This window comes from Phaseolus vulgaris, chromosome 8 (assembly GCF_000499845.2).
Source record: "Phaseolus vulgaris cultivar G19833 chromosome 8, P. vulgaris v2.0, whole genome shotgun sequence".
NCBI lineage: Eukaryota > Viridiplantae > Streptophyta > Magnoliopsida > Fabales > Fabaceae > Phaseolus > Phaseolus vulgaris.
Genome location: NC_023752.2, coordinates 24,506,313 through 24,528,175, shown reverse-complemented (window position 1 = coordinate 24,528,175; position 21,863 = coordinate 24,506,313). Strand labels below are relative to the sequence as shown.

At 37.9% G+C, this 21,863-nt stretch overlaps 1 protein-coding gene across 1 annotated transcript; it reads left to right on the top strand.

The window, feature by feature from the left end:
- Positions 1-2,625: 2,625 nt before the first annotated feature.
- LOC137827280 (hydroquinone glucosyltransferase-like) lies at positions 2,626-4,252 on the top strand. The gene has a single exon (XM_068633566.1). It carries the CDS (start codon positions 2,750-2,752, stop codon positions 4,142-4,144), a length of 1,395 nt encoding a protein of 464 aa, XP_068489667.1. The 5' UTR covers positions 2,626-2,749; the 3' UTR covers positions 4,145-4,252.
- The last annotated feature ends 17,611 nt before the right edge of the window (positions 4,253-21,863 follow it).

Sequence of the window (21,863 nt, the reverse complement as noted above, 5' to 3'; positions counted from 1 at the left end):
TCTACTATACTTGACAATACTTCTTGGACTATTGGTACAAGTACTTTTATTAATTTTTGGAATGATAAATGATGTTTTACTACTTTTTTAGCTAATATTGCAGAACTATCTAATGGTGCTAGCATTCTGCAGTTTTAGACTAGTTTTGATTGGAATATTCATTGTCTTTACAATAGATGCCTCATTTTTTTAATCATATCATGGTTACGGAGGCACATGATATTCCTAATTGGATTTTAGATGAGTTTGGTAGTTTCACTCTTAAATCGGCTAGGACTTTTTTCTTCGAACCAGGAGTTTCCTGTGGTTGGGGTAAATTCATTTGGTCTTCATATTCTACCTTCCAAAACTCTGGTACTCTGGAAAGTTTTGCATGGGCAGCTTCCTTCCGATCAACATATTCAGCGTAAAGGTTTGCATATATGTTCTATGTGTATGCTTTGTGAAAAGTACGAGGAATCTATTCAACATTTATTTTTTGAATGTTCTAATGCTTTGCATATTTAGAGTTGGGTTCAACATATTTTTCTTATTCCTCAGTTCTCTAATAAGGAAGATTTTCTTTCTTTTATTAAGAGTGGTGGTAGTTCTTTGGTTAAATTACTTAAGCTTGTTGTGATAACCTTTTCTATTTGGATACTATGGCGTATGAAGAATTATGCTAGATTTTAGGATAAGATTGATGTTTCTCGGGTTATTTTGCTAATTAAAGATTTAACTTGTCTCGTGAGAAATTCGTATAAAGCTTCAATGAAGAATGATATGTTGGATTTCAGCGTCATTAAGTTTTTTGGTATTAATACTCGTACTGGTAAAGTTCTTCGTCCTCTTCCTGATAGATGGGAGCTCCCTTCGCTAGGATGGGTTAAAATTAACAGTGATGAGGCTACTAAGGGATATCTTGGTCTTGCTACTTGTGGAAGTATTTTTCGTGGGGGAGTTTATTGGTGGTTTCTCTGCATTTCTTGATGTTTAGACTGCTCTGATTACTGAATTTTATGGAGTTATATATGCTTTAGAGGAAGTTTAAAAGATGGGATTTACTAATGTATGGCTTGAATATGATTATGCCTTGATTTGTGTTGCGTTTAATGCTAGGACAACTGTTCCGATGCTTCGTAATCAATGGAATACTTATCTTAATTACTGTGGTAAAATCAAGTTTAGGGTTACTCATATTTTTCGTGAAAGAAATGTGTGTACTGATAACTGGGCTAATTTGAGATTTATTCATAGAGAGTCATTTCATTAGTATAATAAGCTTCTATCTAGTCTGTTTTTAGAATTATTTATGAATATGTATAATTTACATATGTATCGTTTTTGTTAATATATAAATTTTTGTCTAGTCTTCCAAATTTTTTTGTATTTTTTTTAATAATACTTTTCCGTGATGGTAGATGATTGTTTTTACTTGAGGTGTCAGTATAACTGTGATATCAAGTTGCATAGTATATGCCTAACATGAAAACTTTAAATAAATAAAAAAACTAGTTTAAAACAAATTCAAGTAAAAATCGTGTTATGTACCACGATTTTAGTTCTTCACACGAATTATTAATTTTATTAATTTTTTTTCTAAATTAATAATTTACTTAATGTACAAAATAAAAGCAGAGTATAAATTTTTATAGGAAGTAAAATGTAACTCAAACAAGATAGATTCCCTGATTATGAGTGAAAAGGGACTCAGCTAAAGAGATAAACACTTGACTTGATTATTTAACCACGCAACCCCTCTTCGGATTGATACCCCAACAAATGTCGTAGGAGTATATTATTGGAATAAACAAAAACTAAATATTAAGTAAACAAAACATTGCGACAATACTATGTTCATGGATTCGAAAGCTTTAACTTTTTATATGATTGTGAAATGATTTTTTTCACAACTTTATTAAATAAAAAGGTGAAAAAATATATTTCTTCAACGTATATTCATTAGTTGTTACCGTGTATATTACATAAAAGTCGAAATAAAAATAAAAACAAAAACATCATTTGATAAAATCACATTAATTGTAATATGCAATCTGTTTTATTAGCCAAGTTGGAGATATTCTTCTTATCTTAAAATAATTGCAGTCTTAGACTTTTAAAAGAAAGTTTATGATATTTTCCACATTTAATTAAATAATGATTTTTCCATTCCTAATTTATTTCTAAATAAAGTAAACCAATATTTGTATTTACAGTAGATAAAAGTACTGCATTCAAAGAAATAATTGTGCTATTAAAAATAAAATTACTATAATAATAATAATAATAAACAACTGCCAAATTTATTTAATTTATTAGAAAAGTTTAAAATTGGTGATTCTTGAAGATGGGGTAGGTAGTATGAAGAGATAGAAAAATTGTAGTTTGAGACTGAAGGTAGGTGGGTGAGTTGTTTCCACTAATAAGAATAAGAAAAAGTATGATTGTGGCTGAAAGCTACCAAGAGTTCAAAATAGATTAATGACTTTGACTATGAAAATGACCATAAGATATGAGTAGTACAAAATAGATCAGTCTTCGATGTCTGTGCACCAATGCCTGTCATCTTCTTGTACTAATATATTCTATTATACTGTAGTTTAAAAGACAAATAATTTTTTTTATTAAGATGTTAAGAAATAAAATAATTTTAAAATTATATTAACATATTTGAATTATAAACTGATTTATTATAATGTAAAGTAGTGAACTTTTTGAAACATAAATAGTATAAGTTTGCAAGCAGAGAAAGCATTGTTACTACACATCAATGGAGAAACCTCACATAGCAGTGCTTCCGAGTCCTGGCTTCACCCATCTGGTCCCAATTCTTGAGTTCTCCAAACGCCTTCTCCATCTCCTCCCACATTTTCACATCACATGCTTCATTCCCTCAGTTGGGTCACCCCCTTCTTCATCCAAAGCATACCTTCAAACTCTTCCACCAACCATAACTTCCATTTTCCTTCCCCCCATCACCCTTGAACAAAATACAGATCCCTCTATCCTTGCACTCCAAATTGAACTCTCCGTCAATCTCTCTCTACCCTACATAAGGCAAGAATTGGAGTCCCTATGCTCAAGAGCAAAGGTTGCAGCTTTGGTTGTGGATGTTTTTGCACATGGGGCTTTGGACTTTGCCAAGGAATTTAACCTCTTGTCTTACATTTACCTCCCTCAATCCGCTATGTTGCTTTCCTTGTACTTCTACTCATCAAAGCTAGATGAGATACTCTCTTCTGAGTCCAGAGACCCAAAAGAGCCTATCAAGATTCCTGGTTGTGTACCTATTCTCAGCACAGATCTCCCTCTCCCTTTTCAAAATCTCTCTAGCATAGGTTACAAGGGGTTTCTTGAACGTTCCAAAAGTTTTCATGTTCCGGATGGTGTCTTTATGAATACCTTCCTTGAATTGGAATCAGAGGCTATAAGAGCTTTGCATGAACACGTCAAAGGGAAGCCTGGGATTTACCCTGTTGGACCCATTATTCAAATGGGGTCGATTGATCACGAAAATGGGATGGAGTGTTTAAGATGGTTGGATGAGCAAGAACCCAAATCTGTTTTGTATGTATCCTTTGGAAGTGGTGGCACACTTTCTCAAGACCAACTCAATGAGTTAGCCTTTGGGTTGGAACTGAGTGGGCAAAAGTTTCTTTGGGTTGTGAGAGCCCCTAGCGGTGCGGTCAATTCTGCTTACTTTGGTGCTGAAACGAAGGACCCTCTACAGTTTCTGCCACAAGGTTTCTTGGAGAGAACCAAGCAGCAAGGGTTGGTTGTTCCTTCTTGGGCACCTCAGATTCAAGTGCTTGGTCACAGTGCAACTGGGGGGTTCCTTTCTCACTGTGGTTGGAACTCAGTGCTTGAAAGTGTTGTGCAAGGTGTGCCAGTGATAGCATGGCCCCTCTTTGCTGAGCAGAGCCTGAATGCAGCAATCCTAACTGATGATCTAAAGGTGGCACTTAGACCAAAAGTTGACCACAGTGGATTGACAGAAAGAGAAGAAATTTCTAAGACTGTGAGAGGCTTGATGGAAGAAAAAGAAGGCAAGGAAATTCGAAAAAGAATGGAACTTCTGAAGATTGCTGCTGCTAATGCGATAAAAGAAGATGGATCATCTGCAAAGACTCTGTCAGAATTGGTTGCGAGTTTCAAAGGCTTTTAGCATATCATTTTCAATTTTAGTTGTTGTGCTTTGGTTTCCTTTCCCACTCATCTAAGGTTTCAACAAGGATATTTCACTAATTTAAGAGTGCACACAATTATTTGCTCAGTGCTACGGAAAAGATATTGCGTTCTAATTTATATCTTTAAACAATTTCTTGCTTTGTATACAATCATATAATTATTACACTATGGATGGAAAACTTTGTTCACATGTAAAAAGTAAAGCATGTTCACATGTCAAAGAAAAGCGTATCCGAAAGAAAAATAAAGAAAAATATAGTTTGATAATCCTTATAATTATATACTCTACTACGGGATGGTCGGATAGCCAACTAGCCGACTAGGATTACAGACAAACACGTAATTAAACGAGAATAAACTAGATTAAACGCAAAACATGATTAAGGTGCAATTGGGCCTTCAACTGGACTCAAAAGCAGGTCCATAACAGTCAGAGCCCATCTATAATAGTATAAATAGAGGAAGAGACACAACACTCGAGGTAACTATTCACTTTCTACCCCTCTGATACTTAACTCTCGAACTGACTTGATCATCGGAGTGTCTTCGCAGGCACACCCCCCATCGTGTTCAGACCAGAGCCCAACCGAGAGACTGGGAAGACGAGAAGATTGCAACAAGAGGAAGTGTTCTGCAGGGTTCTAATCTTGTAGGAACATTTTGGCGCCCACCGTGGAGCCGAAAGGAAACCCCGCAAAATATCCACATGGTAACTACGAGGAACATGACGGGCAACGACAGGAATGTGCAAGAGAAAACCAGTCACCCAGATCCTATGGCACTAATCTTGAAGATACAGAAGGAGATGAAGCTGTTAAAAAAGAAAAGCGAAGAAGAGATTAGAGGGATAAAACAAAGAAATGAAAAGGAGATGGAAACTTTGAGGAAGGAGAATGCCCGAATGAAACAAAAACTCGCAGAGAAGTCAAACATCCCGGAAGCTGTGGGTGATATCCCCTCGGGTGATAATGCGAATACGGATGTACACGAGGTCGAAAATTCATATCAAGAAAATATCAGGCCGGCCTCAACTAACGCGTTAGGCACGACTCCCCGAATAATCCCCTTTGTCGAAACCATCCTTGAAGTTCCTTTGCCGAGGACTTGGAACAATCCCACGTTGGATAAATATGATGGAACCACAGACCCAGACGAACATGTGAATGCGTACCTAACCCAGGTTGGCTTGCACACAACAGAAGACGCGCTATGGTGCCAAATATTTCCCACCTCTCTTAAGGGGGCAGCCTTAAGCTGGTTCACCCAACTACCGTCTCAGTCCATAGATTGTTTTGACACACTTGCAACTAAGTTCGGAGCTCAGTTACCAGCCGACCACACCACCTCACTTCGATCGCCTTGGTGAATATTCGACAAGAGAAGTCAGAGTCCTTGAGAGCCTTTATGAACAGATTTGGCAAGATGGCTTTGGACATACAGAACCTAATTCCCAAAGTGGCGATGCACCACATGGTAACTACGCTAAAGCCGGGACCGTTTTCAAATAGTTTATGCATGCAGTCGGCCACAACATTGGATGAGTTGCGCCAAAGAGCCACCAAATACATGCAGATGGAGGAATTGAAAGAATTCCGAAACAAGGCTCAGGTACCTGATGAACCCGAGAGGAGGGGTGACAGGAGCAGACCAACACAATTCGGGAAGCCTACAGATTTTCCCAAAGGACCGCGTTTCACCCGTTACACCCCATGATGGCCGAAAGGTCGAGAGTCATGGAAGAAGCCCTCAATGCCGATCTCCTGAGAGCACCGAGTAGAACTCCCACCCCGCAGAGTGCGATCAGACGAAGCATTGTCGGTACCACCGCAATTTTGGGCACACAATAGAAGATTGTTGGGCCCTGAAAGATAAGATCGAAGAGCTCATACAAGCAGGCCATTTGCGACGTTTCGTCCAAACAAGCCGTGAGGATGGAAAAACTAAAGTAGACGTCGGAAAGAGGCAAGAGGTACGTAGCAACACCTCGAAGAACGAGCGGCGAGGTCGAGAAGGCTGCGAAGGCCGAGGAGGAGGAAACCACCGAGGAACCATACCCATACGAGGAGTAATAAACACAATTGTCGGAGGTTTCGCAGGAGGGGGTACGACATCATCCTCCCGAAAAAGGCACCTCTGAGCAGTCAACTTTGTGTACTCCATCAATAGAAGTAATAGGAGGGACTTGCCACCTATGCTTTTCACAAACGCAGACTTCAGAAACATAAACCCAAGACCTGACGAACCTATGGTGGTCACTATTGAAGTAGCCAACTTTGTCATCATGAAAACTCTAATAGACCAAGGGAGTTCTGAGGATATCTTGTATTGAAAAACCTTCCGGAAGATGGGCATATCGGATGATGACATCGTCCAATATGATGAGCAAATTATTGGTTTTGCGGGACAGAGAGTCAATACCAAAGGATACATTGACTTGGACACCAAGATTGGAGAGGAAAACCGAGACTGCCGGACAATCAAAATCAGATACCTGTTAGTTGATGCTGAAACGTCTTATAATATCCTGATCGGACGATCCTCCCTCAATAAATTGGGAGCCATAGTTTCGACCCCTCATCTGGCCATGAAGTTCCCAGCCGACAATCCAAGCCGGGGCCGAGAGGTGGTCACCCTTCACGCCGACCAAAAAATTGCGAGAGAATGTTATGCTGCAAGTTTGAAGATTCTTCCACTGCCGACACCTACTCGGAGGGCCGAGGTTCATCATATATTCCTAGGTGATGACTTGGATCCAAGACTGAACGACGAACCTCAAGTGGAGCTAAAGGAAGAGGTAGTGCTATGTCAGGTAGGGCGGGAAGGACAAAATACACGACTGGGATCGACCTTGGGAGAGGAGGAAAAGAACATTATCACGATTGTTCTATTTAAAAACACAGATTTGTTCGCATGGTCAGCAACCGACATGCCAGGTATAGACCCCCGAATAATCTCGCACAAGTTATCGATCTATAAGGAGGCCAGACCAATAGCCCAGAAGAAGAGAAAGTTGGTTGGAGAGAAAGGACGGATAGTCGAGGAGGAAACCAGAAAACTTCTGGATGCTGGTTTTATTTGAGAGGTACATTACACTACGTGGCTGGCAAACATAGTCCTGGTGCAAAAGAATAATGGAAAATGGCGGATGTGCACCGACTATACTCATCTTAATAGGGCCTGCCCCAAAGATGCATACCCACTACCAAGCATTGACCGATTGGTAGACGGGGCAGCCGGCTAAAAAGTGTTAAGTTTACTCGATGCATACTCCGGATACAACCAAATACGCATGAATCCAGCAGACCGGGAGAAGACAACTTTCATTACCGACAGAGCCAACTTTGTTGATCCAAGTGGTGTTCAAGCTTTGAAGAATCCAAAACCCTTTGAAGGATGTTGAAGGCTAGGCTGTGCTTGCTGTTGCTGAGCTGTCTTAGATAGGATCTGGGGTAGATTGTGTTTGTAATCCACTCTTGATTGAATCCAAAGCATAGGCATTCTCAATCTTTTTAAAAGAAAAGTGTTTTTCAAACTAAGTGAAAAACAACCTGTTGTTTTGTCGAAACAACCGATTGTTTTATACTTAGATGTTTTTTGAAAAGGTTGAAAAATGTTTTTATGGTTGACTTGCTGTCAAAACCAAAACAACCGATTGATTCGTGGAAACAACCGATTGTTTGTTTTGGTACCATAACAGAAAACTGTTTTGTGCTTTGACTGAGCATTAAATGATTTTCTAACTGTTTACGCTCCAGTTTTTAATGCTTTGACCAATCTTTAAATGCAATGAAAAGTTTGTTAAGATTTGATAACAAACATCTTTGAATATAAAACAGTAAAACAAATTTGGTTTTTACAAGAACACAAGTTTTGAGATTTTGAAAGAGTTGAGATTGCTTAGAGATTGAGTTTGATCAAAGAGTGTGAGATAGGATTTTCTCTTGTATTGATTTCAGATTTCATTTTGTAACAAGTGTAATCCTTGTATCTGTTAAAAGAACTTTGTGTGTTTGCTGAGAAGTGTTGTGTGTTCTTGAGGGGATCAAGATCAGCATTCTTAGTATGGGTGTGTTGACCAAGAGAAGTGTGTGTCTTGAGGGGATCAAGGTCACTTTCTTGGTTGTGTTGTAAGTGATCTAGGTTTGATTGCTTAGTGGAATTCCTCAGTGGTTTCTGAGAAGACTGGATGTAGCTCTGGGTTTAGAGTGAACCAGTATAAACTTCTGTGTGCATTCTCTCTATCCTTAATCTCTTTAAATTCAGTTTTGATATTTGCAAACTGGTATAAACAACCGATTGTTTTTCTAGTGCTGTTGTTTTTGCTTTGTGTTTTGGCAAACTGAATTTCTTATCATTTGTTTCTCGAAGTAATTTCATTCTTGACTTAAAAATTCTGAGAAAACCCTCTTTAAACAATTCACCCCCCTCTAGTTTAAAGCCATCCATTCTTACAATTGGCATCAAGAGCTTGGTTCTTGAAATTTATTCAAGTGTGATCCTAAAACTGTTTTTTGATGGCTGATAGACTACCTTTTGGGGAAGGTGCTTCAATCAACAGACCACCTCTGTTTTGTGGTTTGAACTACCAATTTTGGAAAGTGAGAATGAAAATCTTTATGGAATCACTTAACAAAGGAATTTGGGATGCAATTGAAAATGGTCCTTTTGTCCCAAAGCTTGAAAAAGATGGATCTTTCATTGAAAAGCCTTGGTATCAATGGACTGATTCAGAAAGCAAGAAGGCCAAATTCGATTGCATTGCTAAAAACATTATAACCTCTGATTTAAATACAGATGAGTTTTTCAGGGTCTCGCAATGCAAATCAGCAAAAGAAATGTGGGACACCTTAGAGGTAACTTGATGGCAAATTTCATGAAGTTCTTCTTGAATCATGTAAGAGATGGTGCGAAAGCCATGGATGTGTGTGTGCAAGATCCTCCTAAGAGTGATGTTGATCTTGAAGGTGCATGGTGTGTATGAACATTGGGAGGTTCGGCCAGCCCAAGGAAAGGTGAAGGATGTGAAGTTTAGAGCCTAGAATTCTAGGGAGAAGCAAAGCTTGGCACAAAATGGCAGCATAACTTTACTCACAATAAACTTGGAAAATACAAGAGATAGCCTTCCTATTTATAGGCTATAGAACCGTAAAAGCTAAGCTAATTCCTAATGAAATGGGAGCCAAATGAAATGCAATTCACAATACACATGGCACATGACCGGCCAAACAACTAGGTTCTAGAATGTTCACTCATTTATGCTTTCTACACTACTCTAATTACTTAGCCACCCTTAATGGGCTTCCATGTGACAATTACAAGGTCTTCTCAAAACCGTAGCTTGACCCATATGTATGTGAAGCTAGACGGTCTAGGATTCCTCCTAGATACTCCTTATGTAGCCACTCCTCATCATGGCCTAGACGCTCCTCATCATAGGCTAGACGCTCCTCATCATGGGCTAGACGGTCTAGTCTTGGAAGCTTTGGCTTTTCATAGTGTGGTGAGCTTGGGCCCTCCTCCATCATCCCCTCCCTCTTGAAAAGGATTTGTCCTCAAATCCAAGGCTTTTGCTAAGGGGATGGTTGTGGCTGGATGGTGTCCATCATCTCCTCCTTCTTGAGAAGATCTATCCTCAGATTTGCATTCTTGATCTCGGATAGCAGCCTCTTGCTTCGTCAAGATGTGTCCTCCCGAATCAAATATCAATCTATGTGAATCTTGAAACAAAGCAAAGGAGTTAGGGTGAGCCTTTGGAGAACAAATAAATGTGTGAAGTTGCCATCTTTGTTTTTCTCTTGTTTTGGCCAACTTCTCACAATACCTCCCTTTTGAGGGTTGTAGGTTCCCTCTAATCCTCTTATGTTTTCTAAAATTTTCAAAAGTAGTTACTTTTCCCTTAGGCATAATCCCTTTAAGAAATGGTAACAACTTAAAAAAGGCAAGAGGACATTGGGCACATACAACTTTAAATGGAGAAATATGAGTAATCTTGTGGACTACTCCATTGTATGCATGCTTATAAGGAAAAGGATTCTTATCCCAAGATTTGTGAGTGTCCTTCATGATTTCGTGAAGCATAGAAGGAAGAGCTATGTTTTCAAATTTTGAAGCTCTATCATTTGAAAATAAATCATGGAGGCTTGTCACGTTTCTTAGGACGAGTTTATCCATATCCATGAAGAATGAATCAAGACCTTTTGTCGTCCTAGGAAGCTCTAATTTGAAATGTGTGTCTTCCCAAGGATTTTTTACAAAAGGTGAAGAAGTATAGAGTTCTTGAGACTTTGCTTTAGGTGTATTTTGAAAACAAGAGTTGTACCTAAAGTAATGTCTTTGAACCTCTTTTCTCATGGGTGACAAAAGTTTTCCTCTTAAAAGCTCTAGAGTTTCATCAACTCTCATTTGCCCCATGAGTTCTCCTTCTTGTAGACTTTTTCTCTTATGTGCAAAGAGAGTCTCGTTGGTACAACCATTGTTTATGAAAATTTGTACATTTTGCAATGGTTGTCTCAATAAGACATGGCAAGTTGTTCTAGGCACTACTTCATACAAAAATTGGTAGGTGCTTATAGATAACTTGTCATTCTTTTGGGGATATCTTAACACATTTGAGAAATAGTCTTGATCTACGCAAGCTTCTTTTAAAGACTCTTCTTTTGTGCTCATGCTTGCAAGTGTTCCTTTACAATAGGAAAGGCTAGGTTGTTCAACAAGAAGCATGTTTGTAAAGGTATTTTCAATGTGCTTGACTTGTTGAATGACCTTGTGGGAAGGAACACTATTCTCCCACGCCTTTTGTTTCCCAAAATTTTTCTCTTTTTCTATTTTTTCTTCATCCCTTTTGTGTTTCATTTGTATTTGGTCTTTTACCACTTGGGAATGTGGTAATTGGCTAAGTACAAACTTTTTGTGCTTGTGGATGAAAGAAATCTCGTTAGTTAGACCATTATGCGAGGATTTCTTATCAAATTGCCATGGTCTACCTAATAAGATGTGGCAAGCTTCCATAGGTACTACATCACATAAAACATTGTCTTTGTAGTTACCTATAGAAAACTCGATCTCCACTTGTTTGTCTACACGTAGTTCTCCATCCTCATTGATCCATTGTAAATTGTACGGTTTTGGATGAGGAACTACTTGTAGTTTTAGTTTTTCAATCAATCTAGTGCTACAGCAATTGCAGCATGATCCACCATCCACAATAAGAGAGCATATATTTTCTAAAACATTGCATCTAGTATGAAAAATGTTCTCTCGTTGTGTCTCCATGGATGCACTAGGTTGATTGTGGAGGATTCTTTGAATCATCAATAAGTCCCCCTCCAAAGGATTTATCCTGTCTCCTTCCCCCTTTTCTTGTGTACTAGGTTCATCCTCACCACTTGTGTACTCATCTTTTCCTTTTAAGAACAAAATCCTTTGGTTTGGACATTGTGCTTGCACATGTCCTCTTCCAAAACATTTAAAACACTTGGTGTCCCTAGCACGGATGTATGGGGTGGAGGCATCTTTCACTAAGGGTTTGGTAGTTTCTTTGGGTTCGTCTCTAGGTGTACTACCCTCCCTTTTAAAGTCTTTTTTTGGATAAGAGGTGGAGTAAGAACCCACCCTTTGACTTGAAGTTTTGCGCAAATTTTGTTGTTCAACTTTAATGCAAAGTTGAACCAAATCATTCAAGTCTTGGTAGGGTAATAGTTCTACTCTATCCCTTATCTCAAGGTTGAGCCCACTTAGAAACCTAGATATGGTGGTGGTTTCTTCCTCTCTAATGGATGCTCTCATCATGTAGAGCTCCATTTTCTGCCTATACTCTTCCACACTCAAGTTCTTTTGTTGGAGTCTTTTGAGCTTGTCCATCAACTCCCTATGGTAGTAGGAAGGTATGTGGCGACGTCTTAGGGCTCCCCTAAGGTCATTCCAATATTCTATGGGAGGCTCCCTATGAAGACGTCGGTCTCTCTCTAGAGAGGTCCACCAATACATGGCATTGCTTTGGAAACTAAGGGTTGCTAAGGGTACCTTCCTCTCTTCACTCACCCCATGGCAAGCAAAGAGTTGCTCGACTTTCATCTCCCAATCTAGGTAGGTCTCTACATCTTCCTTGCCATAGAAATGGGGTAGGTCTACCCTTACTTCCCTTGGGCTCTCTTGCTCCCTTTGTCTAGTTCTTCTAGGGGGTGGTTGGTAATAGTCATTGATTCTAAGGCTTCCCTCCCCTAGAAACTGATTACTTTTAGAATGGGATGCATGAGTATGAGTTTTTTTTTATTTTTGGGATTTCTCTTCTTGGGGTTTAGCCAATTCATTAATTTTATTCTCATTCTCCAATTGTCTACAAGAAATCATTTGTACAGCTTGTGAAACTTCTTTTAAAAGAGATTTTATAGATTTGACTTCACTTTCAATAGACTTTGGAGAGTGAGGAGGAGAAGACATGGCTAAAGTTTTTGTGTATATAAGTGTTTTACCTTGAGGAAATTTAGGAAAGTCAAAGAAGGTAGTTTTCCAGGTAAGGGAGGTGAGTCACAAAGGACTACTTAAGTACCAAGCCTTTGCCTTAGCCAAAAACTATCCCTCAATGTCTTCACACCAAAACTTCCTCTTAGTAAACTACTTAGAACACAATTAAGTTGAGAAATCAAAACTTTTTTTTTTCAATGAAAGAAAACAATGTATGCTAACTAATTAACAAAGCTAGACAGTTTTAACAAAGCTTAAAACAACCACACATACAAAACGTTACTAGTTAAGCAATATAGAAACAACTAAAAACAATTAACAATTGCTAATTAAAGAGTTCTATACTAGTCGGCCCTAGGTGAGGCTTCTTGGACACTTGGAGCCCTTGAAGACACACTCACCGTCTAATAACGTAATTAAGAAGTAATTAACACAAATTAAGTTGCAAGGAAATTAAGAAAACTCCCTTTGTTGATCCTCTTTTTGCTAAATGCACTTCCTTGTTGTCTTTGCTTGTTGGTCCTCTAAGTGTTTGTAGTGTTTTTCAAGAAAGCTTGATTTGGCCTTGGCTTTGTTTCCCCTTAGAATGAAGGTCTTAATTCTCCAATTCCAGCACCTATCAAAAGACTAGACCTTACCCAAGTCAAGTTTCCATTCAATTAAGCACCAAAGGAGAATAAATTCCAGCACCAAATTAGAGGTCAAAGAACAAAAGCAAGAAACAATTTAACTGAATAAAACCGTACCACCAAAAGGAGTTAGATTATGACAACTAGAAAGAGGTCCAATAAATATTAAGCAAGCAAATAAAAGGTACTCAAATAAAGGTAGGCACACAAAAGAATTCCTAAGAATGGCACTAGAATTAGATTACAAAATAAAAAACAGCACCACTGGAAAATTTGTTGTGGGCCAGAAACGTGTTTTTTCCCCAATTTATGCTAAGCTTTGTTTTTAAGATATGATTCTGAAATTTGATATGCAAGATATTAAAGATCTTAGCTAAAATCTGGCTTTGGAATCACTCAAAACGCATGCACCATTTTTTTTAATAAATTTTGCAATTTTGGTGTTCAGTTACGCCAGCTGTAGCGCCTCAGATTTGCACACTGATTTTAAAAGATTTATCATTTTTTTTCTGTTGATTCTTTCGTGCTAATTATTTTTTTGTCCTTTCTATAACACTTCAAACTTGCATATTCCAGAGAATCAAAATTTTCCTATGAGTGAAAATATTTTTCTGGAACAAAACAGCCAGCACAGAAAATGTGAAACAAGGGATTCTGGAAACTGGAAACAAAAAACAACAAGATACCAAAATTTAAACACAATGGAATTTGTAAAATAGAATTTGTGTAGGATCTAAACACAAATAGGAACTCAAACTAAAATTAAAAAGGCACCAAAAGATCAAAGAACAGCAGATTCAAAGCAAATGTAAATACCCAAAATCAAGAAACAATCAAGCCAAATAAAGGACTACTATGAATTGATGACATTGTGGATGAACATGACTTGACAAAACATATATGGATTCAGAAATTAAAGACTCAAAGAGTATAATATGAACCAAATTAAAAGTGCAATAAAGACTCAAAAACCTAAAAGAAAACAGCAACTCAAAGGTGTATGGAATCCTATCACAATTTGCACAAGAATTGTTCAAGATCAATTGAACAAAGTGCACCGGTTGGATCTTCCAAATAGCACACCAAAACAATTTAAAATGTAAAAAACAGCAAGAAAATTATGGAAATAAGATGAACAACATGAAATAAAGAAGAACTAAAAATGAAAAGACCAAAAGCAACTCATCTTGAAGAACCTAAGCTCTGATACCAAATGATGGCAAATTTCATGAAGTTCTTCTTGAATCATGTAAGAGATGGTGCGAAAGCCATGGATGTGTGTGTGCAAGATCCTCCTAAGAGTGATGTTGATCTTGAAGGTGTATGGTGTGTATGAACATTGGGAGGTTCGGCCAGCCCAAAGAAAGGTGAAGGATGTGAAGTTTAGAGCCTAGAATTCTAGGGAGAAGCAAAGCTTGGCACAAAATGACAGCATAACTTTACTCACAATAAATTTGGAAAATACAAGAGATAGCCTTCCTATTTATAGGCTATAGAACCGTAAAAGCTAAGCTAATTCCTAATGAAATGGGAGCCAAATGAAATGCAATTCACAATACACATGGCACATGACCGGCCAAGCAACTAGGTTCTAGAATATTCACTCATTTATGCTTTCTACACTACTCTAATTACTTAGCCACCCTTAATGGGCTTCCATGTGACAATTACAAGGTCTTCTCAAAACCGTAGCTTGACCCATATGTATGAGAAGCTAGACGGTCTAGGATTCCTCCTAGATGCTCCTTATGTAGCCGCTCCTCATCATGGCCTAGACGCTCCTCATCATAGGCTAGACGCTCCGTTTGAGACTAGACGCTCCTCATCTTGGGCTAGACGGTCTAGTCTTGGACGCTTTGGCTTTTCATAGTGTGGTGAGCTTGGGCCCTCCTCCATCATAACTCATGAAGGTACAAATGAGGTAAAGAGAGCTTGGAAGCATACTCTAATCCAAGAGTATGAGATGTTCAGAATGCTCAAAGGTGAAACAATTGCTGAAGTGCAGAAAAGATTCACGCACATCATCAATCATCTCATGAGCCTTGACAAGACCTTTGAAAAGGAAGAGCTAAACATCAAGATCCTGAAATGTCTTGATAGAGCCTGGCAACCTAAGGTAACTGCTATATCCGAATCTAAAGATCTAACATCCTTGAGTATGGCTTCTTTGTTTGCCAAGCTTAGGGAACATGAGTTAGAGATGAATCGACTCAATGTTCAAGAAAGCGAAGACAAGCACGTAAGGAGCATAGCCTTAAAAGCTTCCAAGCACAAAGGCAAACAAGAATCCAACGATGGTAGTGATGAGGAAAACCTTAGCTTGCTGTCAAGAAAGTTTAGCAAATTCTTGAAGAGGAACCGCAACAAGGACAACAACAAAGATAGGTATGGAAACAAGAATTCCAATTATTTTATTTCCAATAACTATACTTGTTTTTGTTGTTGTGAGCAAGGTCACATAAAGGCAGATTGTCCAAACAAAAGCAAGGAGAAAAATCCTAGCTACAAGGAAAAGAAGGGCAAGACAAAGAGAGCCTACATAGCTTGGGATGAGAATGAGGTATCATTATCAAGCTCTTCATCAAGTGAAGATGAGAAGGCAAACATCTGTTTGATTGCTGAAGATGATAATGAATCTTGCAGCTCAAGTGAAGTAAGTTCTTGTGCTTCTTTAAATGAACAAAATTATAGTGAATTGCTTGAAGCTTTTCAAGAAACTCACGATGAAGTTAATCGATTGGTGCTTTCAAACAACCGATTGAAAGAACTTAACAGCTGGCTGGAAAAGAGAGTGAAAGCACTTGAAGATGAGGTTGAAAATTCTAAAAAGGATTTCAAAAATCTGGAAAATCATTTAAAAAATTCTTCTTGCAAGTGTGACACTCTCATTTGCGAAAATTGTGAAAATCTTGAGATAAAGGTTTATTATCTTGTTGACACTGTGGACAAGCTTTCAAAAGGGAAATCTTACTTTGAGAATATCTTGGCATCTCAAAGTTATGTTTTTGGAAAGGCTGGTTTAGGCTTTAATCCCCAAAACAAACAAGATAAGTTTTCAATTTTTTTTTCAAGAAAGCTAGTAAAACAACCGATTGTTAAGTCGAAACAACCGGTTGTTACATGCTTTTACTGCATGAAAAAGGGTCATTCAGTTAGATTCTGCAAAATAAGGAAGTTTTCTGTTCCCAGGGGCTACATGAAATGGATTCCTAAAGGATGTGAGGTTCCAAATGAGAAAAAGAAATCAATTGGACCCACATTTGTGAAGGGGACAAATCTTGTTGCTTGAACTCATGTTTGTGTAGGAAATCTAAAGAAGTGTGAAGGACTAAGTCATCTGATCAAGTTCTTAGAAGAAAAAGACCAACATTGAAGCTGAATCAATGTTCTATATCTGTCCAAAAGCCCTCAACAGTTAAAATAAGGCTTCTTGATCACAAAGCACATGGCTCATTGAAAGAACAACATAAAGGATAAGACCTTCCTTATCTCTGTTCTTAATTCCTGTTTTTAAGTTCATTTTCATGTTTGTATAACCTCTTTAAAATGTTCAATTTCATATGCTTTGAATTCTTTCTGCTCATAGTTAAAATTCAAAATCAGTTTTAACTACTGCAGAAAAACAACCGATTGTTTCCTCGAAACAACCGATTGTTTTGAGTCTGACAGCACTGTGAAGAAATCAATTTAATTTATTTTTTTGAATTTCTATCCGTTGCAAAACAAATTAAAGAAAGAATCCTTGGTCAATGAACCTGTGTTGAAAGCTGATAACTCTCAAAAGGAAGTTACAACAGTCATAATGATGGCATTTCATGTGTTCTTCTTGAATCAAAGTAGTAAAAAGTGATGCAGAAGCAATGGGTGAGTGAAACAAAGCCCTCCTAGGAGTTGTGTTGGCTTTGAAGGTGCATGATGAGTGTGGTGTTTGAGTGGTTCGGCCAGCTCAAGGGAGAAAGGTGAAAGGATTGAAGTTTATAGCCTAGATTTCTAGGAGAAGTAAAGCTAGTGCACAAAAATGGCAGCATAACATTACTCAATTAAACTTGAAAATACAAGGTGTAGGCTCCTCCTTTTATAGGCTAAGGAGGACCATAATGCAACCCTAATGCTAGCCAAATGAAATGTAAATGTGAAGCACATGGGTGCACATGGCACATGGGTGCACAAATGAGCACATGGGGAGGGGTGTGTCTAGTTTTTATGCTCACCCCCTCCATGGTCTTTCTAGAATGTTCACACAAAAAAAATGCTTTCTACACTACTCTAATTACTAAGCACCCCTAATGGGCCTTTATGTAACAATTACAAAAAGGTCTTCTCTTCCCAAAACCGTAGCTTTGACCCATGTGTATGTGAAGCTAGACGGTCTAGAAGGAATCCTCATCATGGCCTAGACGCTCCTTATGTAGCCGCTCCTCATAATGGCCTAGACGCTCCTCTTCATGGGCTAGACGCTCCTTTTTTAGTCTAGACGCTCCTCATCATAGGCTAGACCGTCTAGTCTTGGAGGCTTGGCTTTCATCGTGTGGTGAGCTTGGGCCCTCCTCCATCATCCCCTCCCTCTTGAAAAGGATTTGTCCTCAAATCCAAAGCTTTTGCTTTTGAGGGGGCTTGTTGTGGCTGGATGGTGTCCATCATCTCCTCCTTCGGGAAAAGATCTATCCTCAGATTTGCTAACTTGATCTCGGATAGCAGCCTCTTGCTTCGTCAAGGTGTGTCCTCCCGGATCAAATATCAACCTATGAGAATCTTGAAACAAAGCAAAGGAGTTAGAGTGAGTATTTGGAGAACAATTAATTGTGTGAAGTTGCCATCTTTGTTTTTCTCTTGTTTTGGTCAACTTCTCACAATGCTTCCCTTTTGATGGTTGTAGGTGCCTTCTAATCCTCTTATGTTTTCTAAAATTTCCAATAGTAGTTACTTTTGCTTTAGGCATAATCCCTTTAGGAAATGGTGACAACTTTAAAAAGGCAAGAGGACTATGTTCACATACAACTTCAAATGGAGAGATATGAGTAATCTTGTGGACTACTCCATTGTATGCATGCATAAAAGGAAAAGGATTCTTATCCCAAGAATTGTGGGTGTCCCTCATGATTTCGTGAAGCATAGAAGGGAGAGCTATGCTTTCAAATTTTGGAGCTCTATCCCTTATTTTTGAAAATAAATCATGGAGGCTTGTCACTTTTCTTAAGAAGAGTTTATCCACTTCCATGAAGAAAGAATCAAGACCTTTTGTCGTCCTAGGAAGCTCTAATTTGAAATGTGTGTCTTCCCATGGATCTTTTACAAAAGGTGAAGGAGTATAGAGTTCTTGGGACGTTGCCTTAGGTGTAGTTTGAAAACAAAAGTTATACCTAAAGTAATGTCTTTGAACTTCTTTTCTCATGGGTGACAAAAGTTTTCCTTTTAAAAGCTCTAGAGTTTTATCAACTCTAATTTGTCCCATGAGTTCTCCTTCATGAAGACTTTTTCTCTTATGTGTAAGGATAGTCTCGTTGTGACAACCATTGTTTATAAGGATTTGTACACTTTGCAATGATTGTCTCAATAAGACATGACAAGTTTCTTTAGGCACTACTTCACATAAAAAATTGTTTTTGTAGATGCTTATAAAAACTTGACATTCACTTGGTGATATCCTAGCACATATGAGAAATAATCTATTTCATTTTTATCTATGCAAGCTTCTTTTAAGGATTCTTCTTTTTTTCTAGGCTTGCAAGTGTTCCTTTACAAAAGGTAAGGCTAGGTTGTTCAACAAGAGGTATATTTTCAAAGGTATTTTTAAATCTTTGGTCTTGTTGAATGACCTTGTGGGAAGGAACACTCTTCTCCCACGCCTTTTGTTCTTCAAGGGTCTTCTCATGCTTTTCTTTTTCTTCTTTTTCTTTAGCTTCCCTTTCGACTTCCCCTCTCTTCTTTTGTGTTTTTCTTTCCTTTCTTTCTTTATGGGAAGCAAACAATTTTTCTACCCTCATTTCCCAATCTACGCATGCTTCTATATTTTCTTTTCCATGGAAATGGGGTTGGTCTACCCTAACCCCTCTTGGGTTTTCTTGTTCTTTTCTATCTCTTCTATGTCTTCTAGGGGGTGCTTGATAATAATCATTTACTCTAATGCTTCCCTCCCCAAAAGAATCATGATCTTTAGAGATATATGCATGAGAAGGTAATTTTTTTAGAATGTGAGACTTCTCATCCTTTGCTTTAGTCAAAACATTAAGTTTAGTCTCACTCTCCAATTGTCTATAAGCAATTGATTGCACAGTTTGTGAAACTTCTTTCAAAAGAGTTTTTAAAGATTTTAATTCACTTCCAATAGACTTTGTAGAATGAGAAGAAGAAGACATGGCTAAAGCTTTGTGTATACAAGTATTTTACCTTGAGAAAACTTAGGAAAGTCAAAGAAGGTAGTTTTCCAGGTAAGGGAGGTGAGTCACAAAGGACTACTTAAATACCAAGCCTTTGCCTTAGCCAAAAACTATCCCTCAATGTCTTCACACAAAACTTTCTCTTAGTAAACCACTTAGAACACAATTAAGTTGAGAAATCAAATTTTCAATGAAAGAAAACAATGCAAGCTACTAATCAACAAAGCTAGTCGGTTTAACACAAACTTAACAAAATAACCATGCAAAGCGTCACTAACTAAGCAAAAGAAAAGGCAATTACAAACAAGTAACAATTACTAATCAAGAATGCTATACTATTCGGCCCTAGGTGAGGCTTCTTGGACACTTTGAGCCCTTGAAGACACACTCACCGTCTAAACGTAATTAACAAGGTAATTAACAATAAACCAAGTTGCAAAGGAAATAAGAGAACTCCCTTTGTTGATCCTCTTTTGGTTAGTGCATTTCCTTGTTGTCTTTGCTTGTTGATCTTCCAAGTGTTTGTAGTGTTTTCTCAAGAATGCTTGTTTCGGCTTTGGCCTTGTCTTCTCCTTAGAATGATGGCCTTTAATCCTCCAATTTCCAGCACCTAGCAAAGGGCTAAACCTTAACCAAATCAAGTTCCATGCACATAAGCACCAAGGGAGAAATTAAATTCCAGCACCCAAAAAGAGAGGTCAAGGAACAAAAGCAAGAAACAAATTTAATTGAAAGAAAACAGTACCACCAAAAGGATTTAGATTGTGAAAACTAGAAAGAGAGTCAAGTAATTAAAGCAAACAAATAAAGGTACTCAATTAAAGGTTGGCACACAAAAGAATTCCTAAAGAAAAGCACTAGATTAGATGACCAAATAAAAAAAACAGCACCACTGGAAAATGTTGTGGGCCAGAAAATGTGTTTGTTCCCCGATTTATGCTGATCTGTATTTTTGGAATTTGGCTCTGAAATTTGTTATGCAAGATATTCAGGATCTTATCTAAAATCTGGCTTTGGAATCACTCAAAACGGATGCACCATTTTTTTTTAATAAATTTTGCAAAATTGGTGTTCGGTTAGGCCAGCTGGAGCGCTCAAGATTTGCACTCTGATTTTGTAAGATTTATCATTTTTTTTCTGTTGCTTCTTTTGACCTCATTCTTTTTTTGTCTTTTCTATAACACTTTAAACTTGCATTTTCCAGAAAATCAGAATTTTCCTATGGGTGGAAATATTTTTCTGGGTTAAAACAGCCAAAACAGAGAAGGTGTAAACAGGGGAATCCTGGAAAACTGGAAAAAAACAGCAAGATAACCAAACTTTAACACAATGGAATTGTAAGAACGGAAATTGTGTAAGAACTAAGACACAATTATGAACTCAAACTAAAAATAAGAAGGCACCAAAGGATCAAAGAACAGCAGATTCAAACAATTTAAAGAGACCCAAAAGCAAGAAACAATCAAGCCAATAATAGGACTACTAAGAATTGTTGACAAATATGGATTCACATGACTTGACACAACATTTATAGATTCAGAAAATAAAGACTCAAAGCATAAAATGAAGCAAAATTAAGAAAGCAATAAGGACTCAAATTCCTAAAAGAAAACAGCCACACAATGGTGTAAGGAATCCTATCACAAGCTGCACAGAATTTGTTCAAGATCAATTGAACAATTGTGCTTTGGTTGGATCTTCCATAAGCACACCAAGAACAACTTAAAATATAAAAACAGCAAGACAAGTAAGGAATTGAAATGACAAAGATGAAATAAAGAAGAACTGAAATTAAAAGACCAAGCTACTCATCTTGAAGAACCAAAAGCTCATGATACCAAATGATGGCATTTCATGTGTTCTTCTTGAATCAAAGTAGTAAAAAGTGATGCGGAAGCAATGGGTGAGTGAAACAAAGCCCTCCTAGGAGTTTTGTTGGCTTTGAAGGTGCATGATGAGTGTGGTGTTTGAGTGGTTCGGCCAGCTCAAGGGAGAAAGGTGAAAGGATTGAAGTTTATAGCCTAGATTTCTAGGAGAAGTAAAGCTAGTGCACAAAAATGGCAGCATAACATTACTCAATTAAACTTGAAAATACAAGGTGTAGGCTCCTCCTTTTATAGGCTAAGGAGGACCATAATGCAACCCTAATGCTAGCCAAATGAAATGTAAATGTGAAGCACATGGGTGCACATGGCACATGGGTGCACAAATGAGCACATGGGGAGGG

Bases quoted from the DNA above. Each gene is read 5' to 3' on its own strand.
- LOC137827280 (XM_068633566.1), top strand. From the start codon at position 2,750: ATGGAGAAACCTCACATAGCAGTGCTTCCGAGTCCTGGCTTCACCCAT.